General features: G+C 39.8%; 1 protein-coding gene across 7 annotated transcripts in view; it reads right to left on the bottom strand.

Annotated features, from left to right (window-relative positions):
* frya (furry homolog a (Drosophila)) overlaps nt 1–18,338 on the bottom strand; it is a 47,174-nt gene that overhangs the window by 1,504 nt on the left and 27,332 nt on the right. For 4 of the 7 annotated variants that reach the window (XM_019345117.2, XM_019345112.2, XM_019345115.2 and 1 more), the window contains exons 26-62: nt 17,964–18,136; nt 17,289–17,449; nt 16,948–17,058; nt 16,358–16,512; nt 15,524–15,626; nt 15,265–15,436; nt 14,683–14,939; nt 14,427–14,573; nt 14,156–14,324; nt 13,888–13,978; nt 13,711–13,793; nt 13,076–13,226; nt 12,798–12,901; nt 12,349–12,534; nt 11,362–11,560; nt 10,816–10,937; nt 10,519–10,706; nt 10,171–10,265; nt 9,495–10,075; nt 9,229–9,326; nt 8,985–9,155; nt 8,746–8,886; nt 8,096–8,275; nt 7,130–7,294; nt 6,712–6,786; nt 6,403–6,573; nt 6,191–6,199; nt 3,997–4,197; nt 3,507–3,650; nt 2,559–2,722; nt 2,269–2,476; nt 1,770–1,919; nt 1,589–1,687; nt 1,417–1,500; nt 611–628; nt 320–430; nt 12–217 (exon numbers count right to left, since the gene is read on the bottom strand). In XM_019345117.2, coding sequence (XP_019200662.1) covers nt 12–217; nt 320–430; nt 611–628; nt 1,417–1,500; nt 1,589–1,687; nt 1,770–1,919; nt 2,269–2,476; nt 2,559–2,722; nt 3,507–3,650; nt 3,997–4,197; nt 6,191–6,199; nt 6,403–6,573; nt 6,712–6,786; nt 7,130–7,294; nt 8,096–8,275; nt 8,746–8,886; nt 8,985–9,155; nt 9,229–9,326; nt 9,495–10,075; nt 10,171–10,265; nt 10,519–10,706; nt 10,816–10,937; nt 11,362–11,560; nt 12,349–12,534; nt 12,798–12,901; nt 13,076–13,226; nt 13,711–13,793; nt 13,888–13,978; nt 14,156–14,324; nt 14,427–14,573; nt 14,683–14,939; nt 15,265–15,436; nt 15,524–15,626; nt 16,358–16,512; nt 16,948–17,058; nt 17,289–17,449; nt 17,964–18,136 — 5,643 coding nt within the window. The remainder of the gene's footprint in view (nt 1–11; nt 218–319; nt 431–610; nt 629–1,416; nt 1,501–1,588; nt 1,688–1,769; nt 1,920–2,268; nt 2,477–2,558; nt 2,723–3,506; nt 3,651–3,996; nt 4,198–6,190; nt 6,200–6,402; nt 6,574–6,711; nt 6,787–7,129; nt 7,295–8,095; nt 8,276–8,745; nt 8,887–8,984; nt 9,156–9,228; nt 9,327–9,494; nt 10,076–10,170; nt 10,266–10,518; nt 10,707–10,815; nt 10,938–11,361; nt 11,561–12,348; nt 12,535–12,797; nt 12,902–13,075; nt 13,227–13,710; nt 13,794–13,887; nt 13,979–14,155; nt 14,325–14,426; nt 14,574–14,682; nt 14,940–15,264; nt 15,437–15,523; nt 15,627–16,357; nt 16,513–16,947; nt 17,059–17,288; nt 17,450–17,963; nt 18,137–18,338) is intronic. The other 3 variants (XM_019345113.2, XM_019345116.2, XM_019345114.2) reach the window with 2 other exon arrangements.

The raw sequence follows: 18,338 nt of genomic DNA, 5'->3' as shown, positions 1-18,338 counted from the left end.
ACTTTTCTCACCTGCACACACGAATGTAGTGAACAGCAGTTGGAAAGTCATTGTTCTTCAGACCTTCTAGGATGGCCTGCACTGCAGCCTCGGAGGAGCTAAAAACCGGCTCAGAGCAGGAACTCTCACAGGCAGCAATCTCATCATTTGCCACTGAAGCAGCTGCTAACCTCAGGTTGCTCTTCAACTCATTAAGCTCTTTGGACATGTTTGTCAGCTAAATGTTGAGAGGGGTTTATGTTACTGAACAGGAACACAGATAAAAAAGTGTGTTTTATGCCTTCAAAAACTGAAGAGAAGCAAATGCAGATAAGCCTACCTCTGGAACAGAGCTTATTGCATGGACCTGTTCAATCAGTTTGCAGTAGGACTGAAAAAGCAGCAATAACTGAAAGTGGAGTTTGTAGAGTCTTTGACAGAGCTCCAGTTGCTGAAAGTAAGAGAAAATGATTATCAGAAAAAAAGTCTTTAACTTCCTTTTTAAAATGTGTGCACAACCACAATTCAAGACTTTAAAAAAAAGTCTTCTTTTGCTGAAAATGACAATACAATAAATACAATGTTGTTTTGTTTTAAATCGGAAAGTAGAGACAAGCCTTTTCCAACTTACAGCCAGAAATTCCATTTGCTATCAAGCAAGCATGTTACGGGGTAGAAAAGAAGTAAGAAGTAAGGAAAACACAGAGAGAGAATGAAATTCATGCAAATGGTCATTATTTACAACATAGAGTGGGTGAGAAGTATAGAACAGGTGTAACTGATGTCATTTTATTGACATGCACAGAGGAAGAAAGTGAGGGTAGATGTATGTGCAAATTAGGAACATGAAGAGGGCTTATAGTTTCCATGAACTATTAAATACAAAAAAATAAATAAATAAAAACATGTTTTAAAAAAAGAAAAAGAAAAGCCAAGCAAATTCTGCGTGTTAATCGGCACTCACTTAAGTGAGAAACTCGTACATTTTAACAGCAAAACTTCCTATTTTGCTGTTAACCTTCTTCAGTTATGAAGCCTGATTAAATTGCAACATAAGAGAGCTCACTCCCATGCCCAGAAGAACTGAAAATTAACACAATGCACACTGGATATGAAATATTAAACGTGACGTGCATCAACTTAAGTTTGTCAAAAACTTTATAGAGTGCAAGAGAATTAGAGGTAACACTCACAGAGCTACAGTATCACACAGTAATCGCAATGCAGAAAGTACAGTATGAAAGATCAGATGAAATGGAATCCATATGTTCAGTTCAGTCTTTGTTAAATGTACATAATCAACAATTATTTTGGTTGTACACTGACTTAGTGTATCTAAGCCAAAGTAAATACTAACCCACTGCTTTACTTTATCCCACTGTTGATATGATAGCATGAGATGCTCAAATAAATATATTTATAATAATAATATATTACCTTTTCCTCATGCTCCAGTGGTTGACATGTTATCACCGAACCCCCAGCACTCTTGGGAAAAGCAGCTTTACAGTTGCTCAACCACTGTGTAAAACAGAGGTCAATTTAAATAACTCAGCAACAACATACAGGTGACATCTAGAGTGACAAGCACATGATAAGAACCACTTACTGTGAGAACTGCCTCCTTTCTGTTGTTGTAAGTATCAAAATATTCTTGAAGTTCCAACACACTAAATTTCATCTTTTCAAGGAGTCCATAAGACATGATCTGGAAAAATACCAATTTTGTCATTAAATGTGTTGAAATACATTCATCAATCTCGGAAATTGATAAATGTCAGGCAACTTACTGTATCTGCATCAATAAATAGTGTTGGGCACTCTGAACATGATGTCAGCATCTGAGAAGACCTCAAAAACTTTGATCCTAGTCCTCTCAGGCCATCACCAAGGTAACTGACGGCATCACAGGTCAAAGAACAAAATTTGGTCTGGATATTCTGCAAAACATAAAAAACATGCTGTCTGTAACACCACCAGAATCCCGCCTACATCATTTAAGGCGCTAGTACATCCTTCATTATTTCAATTTTTCTGAAATGTTGCCCTGTCAGCTTTGGTCAGTGAAGTGAACAACATCCGGTTAATGAATCTCAGGAGATTTTCAAGCTGAAAGCATCTACGGAGTGACCTCAATTTTCAATTAAGCAGTCCTCTTCTGAAAGGTCAGTTTGCCTTATAGCTAATCCTGTTAACCTTTCGGTTTAATTATACAATTTGACATTGCACACTACACATAGCGCTGATGTCTTTTGGGATTAGGCTGGCTACATGGTCAAGCTATAATACCTGAAAAAGTGAGGAAAACACATGAAAAGTGTAGACGGCACAGGACCCATCTGAGTCAGACACAAGCTGGTTGATGTGGCTTCGCCAAGCCTCTTCTGCATCATCGCATACGGTTGGCTGGAAAGCCGCAAGGATGGCGGAGAAGAAAGGTGACGGTGGTGGTGAAGAACGCGACTCCAGCATGTCATCTCGCTCTTCCTCAGCGAGACTGAATGGATATGACCACATCTTAGGAGAAGTGCATTTTTCATGGCACTTTATTTATAATAGTTAAATGTTGCAATAGGTACCTTGGTAAGCAGCCTTCAAGATCTAGTTCACCTTTGTAATCATTGTTAATTATATCCATTGTCAAACTGTCACCACAGTGATACTCAGGTGGCAGCTCAGTGATGGAGAGAGAAATGTCGTCCTCATGGACAATGTTGTCATCATCTTCTTGTGACATCTCATGCTGAAAGAAAGCAGAAGAGACAGAAGTTGGCAACTGGTAACATTAATGTAATAAATTACAAAAATACTGAGGCAGCATGCATGAAATGTATTCCCTCTGTTATTTTTAGTTATTAAACAGTAACACTAACCTTTCCATGGGACCCTATGGACACTCCTTGTGGTGTTTTCTTTTATTTGGTAAATTTAGTGTGCAAAGATTTTGCCAATTAAATGGATAAAAGAATTGAACTTAGCCAGCATCGTGGCTCTGCACACTCACAGTTTGGAACAGGCAATGTGTAAACCTTTCCTGACCTTCCACATGCCGAGAGATTTTAGTTTTGCTTACAGCCACCCACACAGAAGCAATAGGTATACACATTGCCTTAAATAGACAGATACAGAAAGAAAGAAATGTTTTTTGTTTCTACTGCTGGCTACAACCCCTCACATCCCCAGACAAACTGCCACAATTAAAGTCAGACAAGAAATAGCCTGGAGCCCAAAGCGTTAGAGATCACCTGCTTGTCGATTTTAGTTGTTTTTTTTATGATTTTGCATGCAACTACTGAAATATCAAGAAAAGGTCACTCATGCTCTACTCTAAAGAAAGGAAATGTAGAAAAGTCACAGCGTTGCAAAATAACACCTATGATTGCCTTAACCCAAAGCACATTTAACATTCAATACACGAGAAAACAGAACAGCTCCTATTTAGCAAAATTAGTAAAGAACTCCATTATAGAACTACGATATGAATTAGTAGTTCCCAGAATCTCAGACACTCTGAAGCCCTTATTCACCCGCTGCTTCGAGTCCTCTGGTTGTTGGACCTCGAAACTTGGATTTTTGGTGCTCAGAGGAGTCGAATCTGCTGAAGTGGTATCGCAGAAGGGAGAGGGAGAGTCAATGCTACTCATCTCTGCAGTTGGAGAGAGGCTGACAGTCTGAAAAAGAGACAAAGAAACATTTAATAGAATCTTTAAAAAAAACAGACACTGAACTAAAAACAACAAAATCCTCTAAAACTGTATCAACGACAGTAGTGGAGTTTCTAAAAGCTCAAAAGCAAGTAAGAGGTGAAGATGACGGCTGTGTTGACCCACAGATTTCAGTCTGCTACCACAATTTTAGCTAGCACAATTTCAGCTAATGCTGAATAGCTCTTTCTGTCATGGAATAAGAGTTTGTCCTTGAAATCCCTTTTGCTTGTTACAGTTGGTTTGAACTGTTATTTGAGGTTTTACCTTCATTGTGATTTTCAATTATTATAACACAAATGAATAAACTTACAAGTTGTGATTGGGAGAGTGTCTGGCTGGTGGTGAGGGAATCCTCCTCAGATGACTCGTCTGAATCTTCATGAGTGAGCTTGCTGAGGCTGGGCATGCTGCTGGACATCTGACTTTCCTCCAAAGGCTGCAGGTCATTTCGGTCCAGACTGTCCATAGAGCGTCTACGCACACCCCAGTTGAAGTTGTCCATAGTCTCTCCCTGCAACAGTAAACATCTGTTAGATACCGAGTACCAAGTAGCACAGCATAATCTTTTCTTCAACACAAACTTCATAAACATACTTCACACCAACATTTACACAACCATGCAGTGCAGGTTCAGAGAGGGGAGAGTTTATGGGAGAGTTTTTTTCCCCTTCAAAGCTAAAAAAGGAAGGAACAGCGGTGCTCAATGCAGTAAGCCCTCCTTAACATGGTCACAATTCAAATATTAACAGGCTTTAATTGCTTTGGTCTCATTTTTAAAAAACAGAATGATTTTTCAAGCTGACGTGACTCCACGGATGCTAGCCAACTCTCACGTTCCACCAAAGCTCCACATCAACAGACAAAACAAGCATATCCAACTATGATTAGTTTAAAACCTGTCACAGTAAAGGCTCTGACTTTGACATTTCTTGCCCATATTAATCATTTAGGTTTTTTCGGTCGAGTTTCCTGAAAATATGGTGTTAGTGAAGCCTAAAAACCACACTAAGTATATTTCAGCGTCTCAACAAGTAACAACAGCTTTTTCTTACATCCTTGGCAAATAATACAGTTTAAATGTTTACAATTAGTAAAGGTAATTTACTGTTTGGATTTCAGTGTGATGGAGGGTTAAACCTGAGCAGAATTTCTTCCACTGAGTCTCTAGATGGAGCCAACACTCCATGATATGAACAACTGTGGCTTGCTTTAGAAAATCATATGATGTTGACCAGATAGCCATACAACTATAGAAAATTATGATTAAATGTATTAATTTTATGTCAATCATATGATAAAAAATATTAATAAACATTATGATAACTTATTACGTAGTTATGCATCAGCAAACAATGAGCACTTCAGAAGCCTGCACTCCGAAGTAGGATTTGAGCTTATTCAGCTAATAGCAGAGTTAACCCTGGGATTTCAGTATTATGAAGGCAGTTGACTTCTTACTGGGGTACCTCCCCATGCTAACTTGTGCTGCAGGTTATGTTTGAGATAAGTGATCAATTCTCTGAAGATCACTCAGACCTCTGGATGGTCTCAGATTTGTAAAGATTATCCTAAGTCTTATCCCTGATGAGCACCAGTAATAAAAATAGATTAATTGATCCAATTTTATTTCCTGACTTTTCACAGCAAGTTGACAGATTTTATATCATCTCAGACTGCAGGACACCACTGAGGCTGCAGCTGAAAGAATAAAAACATTAAACTGTACAAACTGACATAGATCAAAGCATTAATTTAATGGAATAACAATTAAAACCCATCAGTTTTTTCTGTCACTTAATGGTACAGCTTGATAAGTCTGTCAACTTACATAGTGCCAGCTTTGCCTCCTGACTTCGCATAGTCAAGACTTTAATATTAAAAATCTTTTCCGGGCTTACTGACTGAAGCACTTAAAATGTGTTCGTACAAAGCGCACGGTTCCTTTCACACACACTCACAGTACCGACATGTCTGCAGCAGGCCTGTTGTTTCAGCTTGAATTCTGCAATTAACCTCTCCGTATTTTCCTAATATTTTGTCTTTCCTTGTAAGATTAGTTGCTCTTTTGCTTGTAGACCTGTCAATGTTTCTGATTGGTCAGATGCTGCCAACACCATCCCTTTCGTGTGAACACACTTGTAGCTAGACTGGAAAACCCTGGGTTGAGTTATTGAGTTTATAACCACAGTCACATAACCACTTAGGCTGAGTGCCAGTGTGAGATCAAGTACTGGTAAATCTGGTAAAACGGGCTTTAAGATGCCCTATATTTCAATAGCAACTACTAGACCATGATGATAAACCTGGTGAGAGAACTAAGAATAACATGCTGTGTTTCCAATATTCTACTCTCTAATACAGGGACATTGCAGAATCAGTTTTGTAACTAACACAACAAGCATGCACACTTTCTACTCTTTGCCATCAGTTGACTAAAATATCTGCACAAGCAAATTTTCATTCATAAAACACAGCAAATAAAAATGTAACACAACTAAACTTACCTGTAGCTCCTAGATAGCACAGATAGAAAAAAAAAAACACAGAAAAAGAAACCCCGTTACACAGAGCAGGCAGACTTGACCCAACACAGTACTGCTCCTCAGCGGAAAATTCTCATTACAGTCTTTATACGGTTTTCTTACTGCTCTTGTTTTACATCTACTTTAACATCTAAAGTATAAGTAATTATTCTACCAAGAGTCCCGTGACTCACCTCTCCATCCTCAAGCTCAACATCCAGGAAGTCAAAGTCTCTAAAGACTCTGAACTGCTGCTCTGAGGTGGTGTCGTCCGTGTTTTCTGGTTCCCGAGTCCCGTCATCAGAGGATACCTGGCTAGGCTGGTGCTCCATAAGATCCAGCTCCCCACAACTTGAGAAGATCACCTATACCAAGCAACAAACAAAGAAAAACAAAAAAGGGCAAAATTGTTATTTTAAAAAAAATCCATGATTAAAAAAACAATCTTAAGGTTAAGTTCAGAGTGTTGAATTTCCCAACGCACAACATAAAGTATATCTTACTGAAGGATTTTTTGTGAGCCCCACTTCTTGTCCCAGCAGAGACAACACATTCACCAGTTTTTCCCGTGTTCTTTTCTGCAGAGGGAAAGAGAACGTGCAAATATTGTGAATAAATCCATTTGATCCACATTATACTTTTTTGTGAACATTTGACGTTTGCATCTCTTTGAGTATCTTACCATTTTCAAATTTGGTCTCATATTTGCCTGGCATCAACATGCAATTTCCCTTATTTGGATATACAATGGGATTTAAATTTTGGGAATAAACAGGATGAAGACATCTCAAACACAGCATGTGCATCAAATACATCCTGTGCTGTGCTTGTCTTGCATAATGAAATACAATTACATGCAATGTCTTCATTTGTCAAATCCTAACACTTTTACACTTTGACCCCTTGGGAATAAGTTTTCACCTGAGAAGATTGAGGCCTTTTCCAGCTGACTGGCACCAGCACATTGTTTGAAGTGGATCCAGAGGAGGTAGAGGAGGTGCTGTGGGTCACTGCTGTCGTCATGCTCTTTACATCCTGGCCTGGAGTGCGTCGGAGATCATCAAAACGACGACCAATCACTGGGGTCTGAAAGAATGGACACAAACAAACAATTGTGAGGACAAAATTAAAATGAGGAATAACAGGAAGAAGAGAAAGTCTTTCTCTGCTTAGTCAATCCATTACTCAGGCTCCTTGACAGCTCCTGCTTCGTCTAGGCTCACAGTTCCAAAATGACTGTAAAGCAATCAATACGTCAAGATAGGCTGATTGCTTTTTTACAAGTGGTCACAGCTTTTATTCCACTTGACATTCCAAATGCACGGAGCATTCGAGGAAAAAAAACCAAAAAAACAAAAACATCAACTTCCTCGGTTTTATACTCAATCTTAAAATGTCTGAGTATCATAACAACTATCACTGGTGTGCCCAGTATGTCTAAAGTTTAAAGCCACCCTGTTGGCTGCTCACTACAACTCCCTGACTCACATACAAAGACGGCAGCAAAAAGCTGACATCATTTCCTGCCATTCATGAGCTACACAAACAGCTCCCTGTTCGGTTCCCACACATACACCGCTCTGCTTGTATCTTTTACATCGCTTTCCAGCTCTGCACTGCTTGACTAATTGTGTTTACCTTTCACGCTTTCAAGCTAATCTCACAGGGTTTGGTCGAAAAGAAATATCACCATTAAGGAAGGGGAAGAAATGTTTCCTTTCCAAAGACCTTTAAAAGATTCCACACAACCTCAACAAGTACCACACCCTGGAAAATACAGGGAAATATACAGGGGCGAGCATACATTTCAAGGATTAACCTTTCTTTTCATGAGAACAACAAGGACTTTCACACAGTGAAAAGAAAGTCAGAGAAATGGCCTCTAACCTGAGATATGTCAAAGTGGAAATCCAGCGTTTTCCCAGGCAAGGCCTTGGAAGAGCGGTCCCAGACACGGCTGATGTCCTCATAGGAGAGGTCACTTTGTGGAAATGAAGGCTGTGCCAAACTGGCCGATCGAGAAACCACCAGCTTCAGTATATTCTGTGCTTCTCTCCAATGAGCAGTCTACGGCAAAAACAGAAACACACACAACGTCACCTGTATGTGCAGACAAAGAGCAACACAAGATGTAAAAACACAGTTTTCATGTAGTTTTATTTATAGTTACAGAGGTACTAAAGGGAAATGGATTCCATATGAGAATAAGCAGAGGCCTGGCCCGTGGTAGAACAGCAGACTGTTTATAGATTGGGTGTGTCCACAAATTTACAGCGCTGACATAAGACAGCTTTTTCCTTTTTTCACATGAGCACTAAGAAAAAGAGCAAGGAATACAAGACTCTTACGCAGAGCTCTCAGCTAAAGATTTGAACTGATCACATACGCATGCAAAGTATATCTTAGTGAGTTTCTACAAAATTGTCAACTTCTTCCATTTTTTAAATATGTTCGATGGCACATAAAGTCACTGCATATTCAAACTAATACACTGCGGATAAAAAAGGACCAATAGTTTTGTTGATATCTTAACTCACCTGGACAAATTTCTCTATTGTCTTGAGCACCTCTATGTTGAAGGGTTTGGCTTGAATTACACTCAAGTCCATGTGGCTCAGGAGGCTGTAGATAATTTGCAAAAGGGTCTGCTGCATACTTGGGAGACCTTTCTCCAACAGCTATTATAACAATAAAAGAAAAGAAAAGAAAAAACTCACTTTACATAGTACTTTTAACACACTGTAATTGTGACTTAGCACCGTTCAGCTGTACACACCTCTGCCATATAAGTGACCAGACTCAGGGTGATATCCGAGAAAGCTTCGTGAAGATATCGACACACCACATTGACCCAAGAGAAGCAGTCTCGTGTGTAGGAGTGTGTTTTATACAGAGCCATGACATGAGCAAGGTTGGAAAGCTTGGCATTGTTCTCCTCAAGGCATACCTACACACACAAAGGTGTGTTAGTTTAAGATGTGAAATTAGTGAAATGAAAAAAAGGGATAAAAATGGCAAACCTGTGCTATCCTCTCAGCAACCTCCTGACAGAACTGTGAGGGGCCATCAAAGTTCTGCACCAGATGGGGGAGCAGGCAGAGAACATTCAAAGGAAAACCTAATGGACAAAAAAAAGCAAACCCAAAAACAAAACAAATGACATTAATAAACTATTTTGGAAAAAAGTCACAAAGCATGTGCCTTTACATAAGTACAAAAAGTATAAATATATAAATGTCCACTCTTTACTTTTAAAACCACTTATTTATTGATTCCTACATTATACCTATGGCTTGTGACGTGTCCACTACAGGCACTCGCGACACAGGAGTCAGTTGGCATAAGAGATGAAGCGTGAGATCGGTTGTAGACATGGAGGTGAAACCCTTTAAAAGGAACTGCTGCAGCCCAGTGAAGGTGCTCCAGTTTAGCTGATTATGCAGTTTCTCCAGCTTCTCTCTGTTTTCCTGTTTGTCCAGTGACATGTTGGCCAGCAGCTTATTCAACAGTCTTAAAGACATCTGATACTCAAACTCAAAGTCTGACTCCATCAGTGACACTGCCACCCAGAAGATGGTGGCTAGCAGGTTGCTGGGGTGGTTGATGCTTGTCGGGTCAGTCACACTGTCCCTAGATGAGGATGAGCTGCGAACCTTAGCTAACAGAGCTTGCTGTTCAGAGGCTTGGATACGGTCCAGTGTGGCACTGCGTGGTGGATCAGACCACCGGTCTGCTTCTCCAAACTTCTTGGGAACTGAGGAGCTCCTTTGATGTCTGCTCCTTTCTTCTCTCCTAAGATTGAGCTGCCCTGTGCTCTTCCTGTTAGATAGCAGCTTGAAACTGGTGAGGAATTCTGGAGATGAGGCTCTGTAATGATAGCATGCAAAAATAATTTAAAATCACTACATATTTGCACAGAAATACCTTCTTTAAACATAAATTCATGCAGAGGAGACACAAACCTTGTCAAAATAGCCATGAGATCACTGTTTTTGAGACACTCAGCCAAGTTATCCACCACTGACTCCAGTGTGAGTAATATTTCCATCACGTAGCCCTGGCAGAAAAAAAGGACACACATGGATTTTTAGAGTGTAATTTAATAATACAATAGGCATTCATTTGATGGTAAAAAAAAAAAAAGATTTAAAATGTAGACATGAGCTGTACTGAACATTTCCTCTGTTTACACTTTCCCAAGAAGTAGAATTTTCTACACTGATGATCAATATTTGACAGCATAAATGATACAAACAAGAAATCCTCACATAAAAACTGATACCATTCAAGTATACACACGGTGCTCTGACCTGCACTTCTTCTCCGTGTTCACCGATGACTTCCACCAGCCTTGAGAGAAGGTCAGACACAGCGTGGGCAGAGATTGGCTGGCGAAGGGCTCGAAACACCTGAAAGGAGCGGCCAGCGTAGTGACGTGATGAGCTACACAAGGCTGTCTGCAGCGCTATGTCGCTAAGCTGCTGTTCCAGATGGAAATCTGACAAAGACACAGACAGAAATGTGTAAATGAAAGTCATTCAGTTATGCATAGGCATAATTAAATGAAAGAAAATGAAAGAATTCCTGTTAAGGGCATACGGAATTACCTGACTTGGACTCTTTGAACACAGATACCACATGTCGCAGAAAATTCGTCAGCTGCCCAGTGCTTTTTGAAATTTGGTTCTTTGGTGAAATGTCTTCATGGCACCACAGTGGTCCATATGCTCTATAAAATAATTATTTTTAGTTACTGAAAACAAACTATATTCTGAATCATTTAAATTAACAGTGCCAAGTCCAGCATAAGGTGCCCATCAATTAATACAATCCTAAATATTTTTGAAATTAGTTTTGTAAGATGACAGTTTTAATTTAAATTTACAGTGTGCTCAATTAATCGTGGGAAATGCCAGTCATATTTAAATCTCAGATCTAAGCTATGCTTATAAGACATTGCATTTTCCAACAGCACCACTAGGTGGGAACCAAAAACCAGAAATATAAGAAGTTAATCACCATATCAAACCCATAACTAGCAATATTTTAATACATGCAGCCATACATTTTTCTCTGTTTGCAAAACTACAGTCTAAGAACTCATGCATTTGCTGAGTGACTCTAACAGAAGAATTACAAATCTGTGTCCATACCTTGTGGTTAAAAATTCAATTAGCTTGTTGGTTTTGTCATGTATTTTATTGGAGGCCACCAGCTCTTCCACCTCCTGTGAAATCTCCGGCAGGTTGCTGTTGCTGCCCCCCAAACTTAAACTGGATGATGTAGAGGAAGAACTCAAACCCGAGTCTGGCCCGGGAGATGCCTGACACTCCCGCAGGAAGTCAAAACCTCCTGAACACATCACAGGAACAGGTGTGTGATTACAAACAAGTTACAGTGATATACATATATTTTTTGAATGTTTTGAATGTTTGATTTCATATACCTAACTGCAACTTTAAGCTACAGATGGATTTAGCCAGTGCAAGAAGAAGAGATGCTATAGTGAGCAGCATGCCTTGTGCTAAAACATTCTCAGGCATGTAGATCCAGTAGTTCCTATTATTATTGCTGCAAAGTTAACCACTCTTTTGTTATAAACAAAAAACCAAACCTTTGTGTAAGAAACCACATATTACACATGAACATAACATGCATGTAAGAGAAAGTTGTACAAAGCATGTTTACTTTTGCTTTTAAACTATTGTTATAGCATTTTCTATTGCTAATAAAATATAGTTTTAATGGATATACATTTTCCTTTTTCATATGGTCAAATGGACAACAAATACTTTCAAAATGTGAAGACATTTGCAAAATATTTTATCAGCTATGAGAGGAGCTAAAGCCAGCCATGCAAGCTTTAGCAGATGGCCCCAATTTGGGAAAGTGGATAAAAATAGCAGAATGGAATGCTTTAATCAAGACCTTTGATGTGCTCTGGGCTCCATATTGCTTTTGGCACAGCATCCAAATATTTTCTCTCAAGATAAGAACCTTATCTATTGTCTGAAAGGAATGCTAGCCATTCCTTCCTGATGTCCAAGTTTATATTAGCCAAAGACAAGATCCGCATGTCAAAGGGCCAGCTGCTCAGTGAAGAGTGAATGTATTTATGCTTGAAAAGGGCAGATGCTTACCTGAAGGCAAGTACTCTATCTGAATGCTTGGTTTGCAGGTGAGGGTCTTGGTACCATTGATCTCACGTGTCTGTAATAAGACCGCTGCAGTAGTCTGGAAGTTGTTTTCGCATGACAATGCGATGAGCAGATGGAGGAGAAGTCGTTTACTGTGTTCAAACACCTCTGGACGAAAGTGATCCATGCCTTAAATGAAAACAACATAATTAGACAAATAAGTCTATTTTACGGTCAATTCAAATTTAAATTTCAGCAACTCGTTGTGGTCATCTGGCACGAAGTAGCACAGTAAGATCAAAACCTTACAATGCTACAGAGAGAACATTAGGGATTCTCTCTAAGCAGCAGTGAAGGCGGGCAATTTTCACTCAACTCTAGAGTGCATCATTAGATATGTAATTATTATACTACAGCTGTTAAAGAGAAGACTAATTGTACAGTGAATTTACCCAAAAACAGTGAATGTAGCAGCAAAGGCAGGTGCATGGTCCAATCCTCGGTCACACTGTGGTCCACGACCATCTCTGTCATGAAGATGACCGCTATGTTACACCTATAATAAGCAAACATTCACACTGTTAACCCTCTGACTGAAACACCAGTTCATATCCTAAGAAAATCAATTTCTTAAGATAGATTTAAATGAAAACTGTAGCATGGTGGATACAGATGAATACTATTACAGTAAATTAATTTAGAAGTGACATAGCAGCTTATAGCAGTTAACCTGTGCAGTGGTCCCCTGGGAGTGATGGTCTCTGGTAAAAAGTCCACCAGTGGAGCCCAACATCCTCCAGTCAGAGGCATGGGCAGAGGATGGGGCTGGTTGGTCTCAATAACAGCCACAAGCCAGTCAGCATAGGGTGGCAAAGGTTCACCTGTATGGTTTAAGAGCACAGTGTTCACACCAGCAAATCCCCAAGCTGCATGGCTGACTGTGGGTGATGCGGACAAATTTTACAGTTGGAAGGTGTAATTAGATAATAAACTCATGATGTAAATACACAAAAGAACTTCAGTTTTGAAATATAGTTGTCATAACTAATTCCAGGATTCTTTTAATAATTGGCAGATTATGTTTAGCCACATTTCTCTCCAGAACCATTTCAGAGGGTTTAACAAAGCTGTTTTTGGGTCACTAACAGCAGTGTGGGGGCCCTAGGCTCAACTCCTTGCATTTTAGTGCCAATTCTCACAGATTCTCTTAAAAAGCCCCAGGCCACTTTGCACTGCTCATAAATTATCAATGGCACATGGCTGATTACCAATGCACCCTCCAACCAGGCTGTATATTCTATACTCATCAAAACCATTACAACCACTTTTTTTTTTCTCAGGTGCGTGGTACAGAAGAATACTCACTCTTATCTTCATCATAAGATCCTCCCGAGCTGTTGCTGTAGCGTGATTCCAGACGATTATGTGCTCGTATTATATGAGTAAGCCTGAAGTCACAGAAAAAATTTTTTTGATAATATTTTAGGGTGATGATAACAGTGTGTCAAATCACACAATTAAAGACATTTTTGCCCACTGCACCTCTCCTCATTCTCCTTTAAAGTCTTGGTATCGTCTGTATCAGTGAAGCTTTCTTGGCCTGCAACAACAGTATTGCTGCTTGATGTGGTGCCTAGAAATTAATCAGAAATCAAGTGAGGCTAAACTCCAACACTGCTTCACATGCACAATGTGGATCTTTCCCAGAAGGAAATTTTAATGGTGGTTTAAAAAAATACATACATATACACACATATATATATGTATATACATATATATATATATATACAAGCTTTTTCAAAAGAGGTACCTGAAGCAGCTGCAGAAGTCTTGCTTGTGGCTGTAAATCGATAAAAAGGAGGGCTATCACAGTGTTGCACCACAGGATTCACAGGATCAGTCTGCTGTAACTCAAATATTAGTTCCTCCATGGTTTGGATTGTGTTGTTTCGGCACAGATAGATCACCACCTTCTTGATCTGAATAAATACACCAACAAATTTCTGTGAGAAACTGTAAGGATACAAAAACCAAGAAAAAGAAAGCTACATAACATTCACAAACAGGGCTTGATATCTTACATATGGGAGAAGGGCAGTGTCACTGCTGACACCACACAAGCTGATGAGAAACTGCAGTGTGGTTCTCAGATTGTTGCTCCATTTGTCATTGGTGACTAAAGCATTCCAGGCATTTTCCATTTCTGGTCCAGGTAGATCATCTCCATACTGGGAAGGTAGGGGGTTAAAAAAAAGAACATACTCCATGTTAACTACGTTTATCTTAGATTACCTACGCCTCTTTTGATAAAATCATATTTCCCAAGCATGCAGTTACCTTGGCGGTCATAAACATGAGATTATTGAGAACCATAGATGTAGCTTGTAAGGAGCCCCAGCCAGTGCCTTTCAGTGGATGTGATGAACCTGTGCTGGTTAATTGGCTAGAAGAGTTGTAACTTGAGGAGCACGGTGAGAACATTGGGAGCAGCAGGCCGCTATCAACCAGCTCTATGTTACCAAGCCAGGGCAGGAGGTAGGTTAGCATGATCTGCCTCCCATTGGTATGAGTGGTGGGGAACCTCTGGCTAACCTCTGGAACAAGCAGAAGGAAGGCAATACAGTGGTCACTGTGGTTTTTTCATTTTATAAGAAACTCAAACACATGCTGTACATTCAGTTTCACCATAATTGGCAGTTTGATCCTGATCCGCATATGCATTAAACTTAAACGGGGGTTGTCCCTAAGTCAAGTTAGGCTCTCTGTGTGTCTGTGGTTAGCAGAAGTGTCCATAAAAAGAGGTCTGCTTCTCTGGGGGATGAGCGAGTAGTATTTAGAAAGAAACCGAGAGAAGATGACAACCCTGTGAAAAGCTGAACTACAGTAAACTACATTACTATTACAAGCATCAACATCTACCTGAGAATAGAGGAAGTGTGAGCTCAGGGTACATCTTTGCCAGCTGGCTGGAGAGCTGAGGTAGGGAAACACTGTACAAAGGTGGCAGTGGACCATGTGTGCCATAGAGGATACTGTTTGGCTTCTGCTCTGCAATCTTCTTAGAGTATGCAAACAACTTAGCTTCAAGGATCTGTTAAATGAAAGAGGGAGAATGTGTCCTTTAAGCTGGAACCACAGAAAACTGCATAAAAGACCTCGGCATACTGAGGTTTCTCACCTGCATTAGCTGCATTGAAATCTCATATATTTCTCTGTTGGTGTCTGACGCCTTAAAGAGCACCAGATTTAGCAGCGTTACTATGTCACTTGGGTAGGTTTTGCTTTTGAAGAAACAGAGAAAAATGAGTATGAATCACTTATTCATTGTTATCAAAGTAAGAGGCTCGTGTTGCAAGATTTGACATCCACATTATGGTGTTGTTCTAAAATGTAATTATTGCTGTTCTAGCAACGCAACTTACTAATCACGTTGTTTTAATTGACTGGAAAAATAGGAAATACTAAATACTTAACGCACATTTGTTCTTTAAAACTTTGTAAAAATAATATCATTGTTTCAGAACATATGCAAAAGGAGTGTGTTATGCAGTAAATGTGTCGTGCAGCACTAAGTGTTTCCAAATGTGACAAGCGTTAGTATTGGCAAAGAAACAAACCAACATATGATGTTTGTGAAACGGCCTATTTTTCACCTACACTATAGTCCTTTCTCTAGACTTAATCGAGTAGTTTAAGTGTTTAGATTGTAGCAGAAGAAGATAAAGAAGAAGAAAAAAAAGGACGATAGTCCTGGAACAACTCTGACAATGATGCTGTATGAACAACACAGTGATATCAAATAGATCGTTTCACATATGTTTGAATTTTTGAGATAGAGCAAGTGCAGAATTTCAGACTTTGGCTAATTTACTACCCACTTACTCAAATGAACCAGAATACTAAAAGAGAGATATGTCAATCCAAATTAGCCAAAGTAAATGCACTTCAAAAACCTATACAGACAAACAAATGAAAATTAATAAAAACGCAAAATTCATCTGAGATTTTGTACCTGCTGCCACAGACTGTAGCGATGGCTTTGAAGCACCCCGAGGCGACCTGCTTGGAGCCTGTGTAGCAACGATCCACAGCCCAGTTGAATAGGTTGACCTGGTCAACATTGAGTTCCAGCAACAAGATGACAACTTCACAGCCAAGCTGATGGACCTGAGCCAGGAGCAAACACCGACACAGACTTTTTAAAATTTAATTTCTTCTTTTTTCCCCTCCCCTGTACTCCACACTTTGTATCAGTCATCAGTAAATGATTTAAGGTCTCAGTGTAGCATGGTTCTAGGAGCTCTACAAAGAAGTTGATAAATGACCAGTTAATGCAACTCCTCAAACCACATAATAAATTGTGCTAAGGAAAAATATCTAAAATAAACATGCAGGTGCTTTATCTTGTATCATAAATGGGAATAAAGTCAAAATCAGTTTATCCTGAAAGAAAACTGCCCTTCTCCAGCAAGATAATGCTGAGCAGTTGGCAAGCACTAGTGCTGGCTTTTTATAAAGCTGGCTTCAGAAAGCTATCCAAGGGGCTTCCTGGGTCAGCTCTTTGTTTAAATGCACCACAGTGGTAAAGTATTGGCTACAGACCCGCTGATCCTGGCAGGCTAGTATATTATCCAGCCACTTGTAGAGGTATCCGTCTGGAGAGAGGCCAACGTTATCAAACACAGGCCCACAGCACAGCACAGCAGACATAGCCTGTAAGAACATCAGCCAAGAATGCTCACATGTTAATGGTTTAAACAACCAAGACAAGACAACCCTATTCACTCTGCCACTGTTCCACCAACAACTCTTTTTTTTTATAGTGACATAACATTTAATCCCAATGTGGTCATTCAACACAGCTGAATACTAAACAATCAGAGTCTTCTTACTTAATCTGAATTTGTGACTTAGTCATTTACTTAGAGTCTAATTATGATTACCTTTAGGGCACAATACTGATATCTTGTGATCTGATGATTTCTGTTGCTGTAGCGATCCAGAGGAGTGAACATGATGCTGAAAGGCCCAGCCCACTGGCTGAAGAGGATGAAGAGGTGATGCCGCAGGCTCTGCTGTGGAAACAGGAAGCGCCTGTGGTGCACTGGGTTGGAGGTGGGGGTGGAGGGGATGAAAGAGCTTGTTATAGGTTTGCTTATTAAAAAAGTCTAGAGCCAGCAAAAATTATCCCGGCATCTTAAGCCCTTCACAACTAAATAAAAGTGCATTTCCCCAATCTGATAATAGCTTCTTGATGTCCCCTGACAGACTATTAGCCATTCAGTGGGGACTTGTGAATGCTTGGCAACTCATGAGTCATCACCTGCCCTTTCCTGCACTGTCTTTAAGTAGAACTATTCTTGGATCCACTCCCCTTGGGCTACATCCAAATCAAGATCAATGTCAAGACTCTGGTCTTTCATGCAGTGTTCTAACGGCAGCCTAATGGAAACCTATTATACAATTCACTATTCGCAAATGGACAGATGGATTGCACCAGGCACTCATAAAAAGGAATACAGAACTTTCACATTCTCTGCTAAGTAATTTATCAGTCTGACCTATAGAGCAGTGACTGACAAGAAAGGACTTTAAATTTAAGCTAGTTGCAGTAGTACCTGGTACGCATTGGATGAGGTTGGCCACCATGGCACTGAAGTGAGCTCGGATGTCCTTAAGGATCTCTGCATCTTTATCATTCTCAGCTTCCAGAAGCATCCGGGTCAGATCCACATATTCCAGGAAGAGAGCCCCCAGGGCGAGTGTGTCACGTTCCAATGCTCCATTTGTACTGTGGCATAAAAAAAAAACACACACAGAGACACCCGATTCACTGACATCACAAAGAAAATATTATGCAATAATGACATATTAACTTCTGTTTAAATACCTATAAACTGTAGCACTAATGGCAGTTATTTGTATTAAAAACTCACTTGCATGAATACGGGGCACCCTTCTCTGTAATTAAGTACCTTTTATGCGATTCAGTC

Source organism: Oreochromis niloticus, linkage group LG14 (genome assembly GCF_001858045.2).
Source record: "Oreochromis niloticus isolate F11D_XX linkage group LG14, O_niloticus_UMD_NMBU, whole genome shotgun sequence".
NCBI lineage: Eukaryota > Metazoa > Chordata > Actinopteri > Cichliformes > Cichlidae > Oreochromis > Oreochromis niloticus.
Note: the sequence above shows the minus strand (reverse complement) of the source record. Positions and strands in the feature narration are given on the sequence as shown.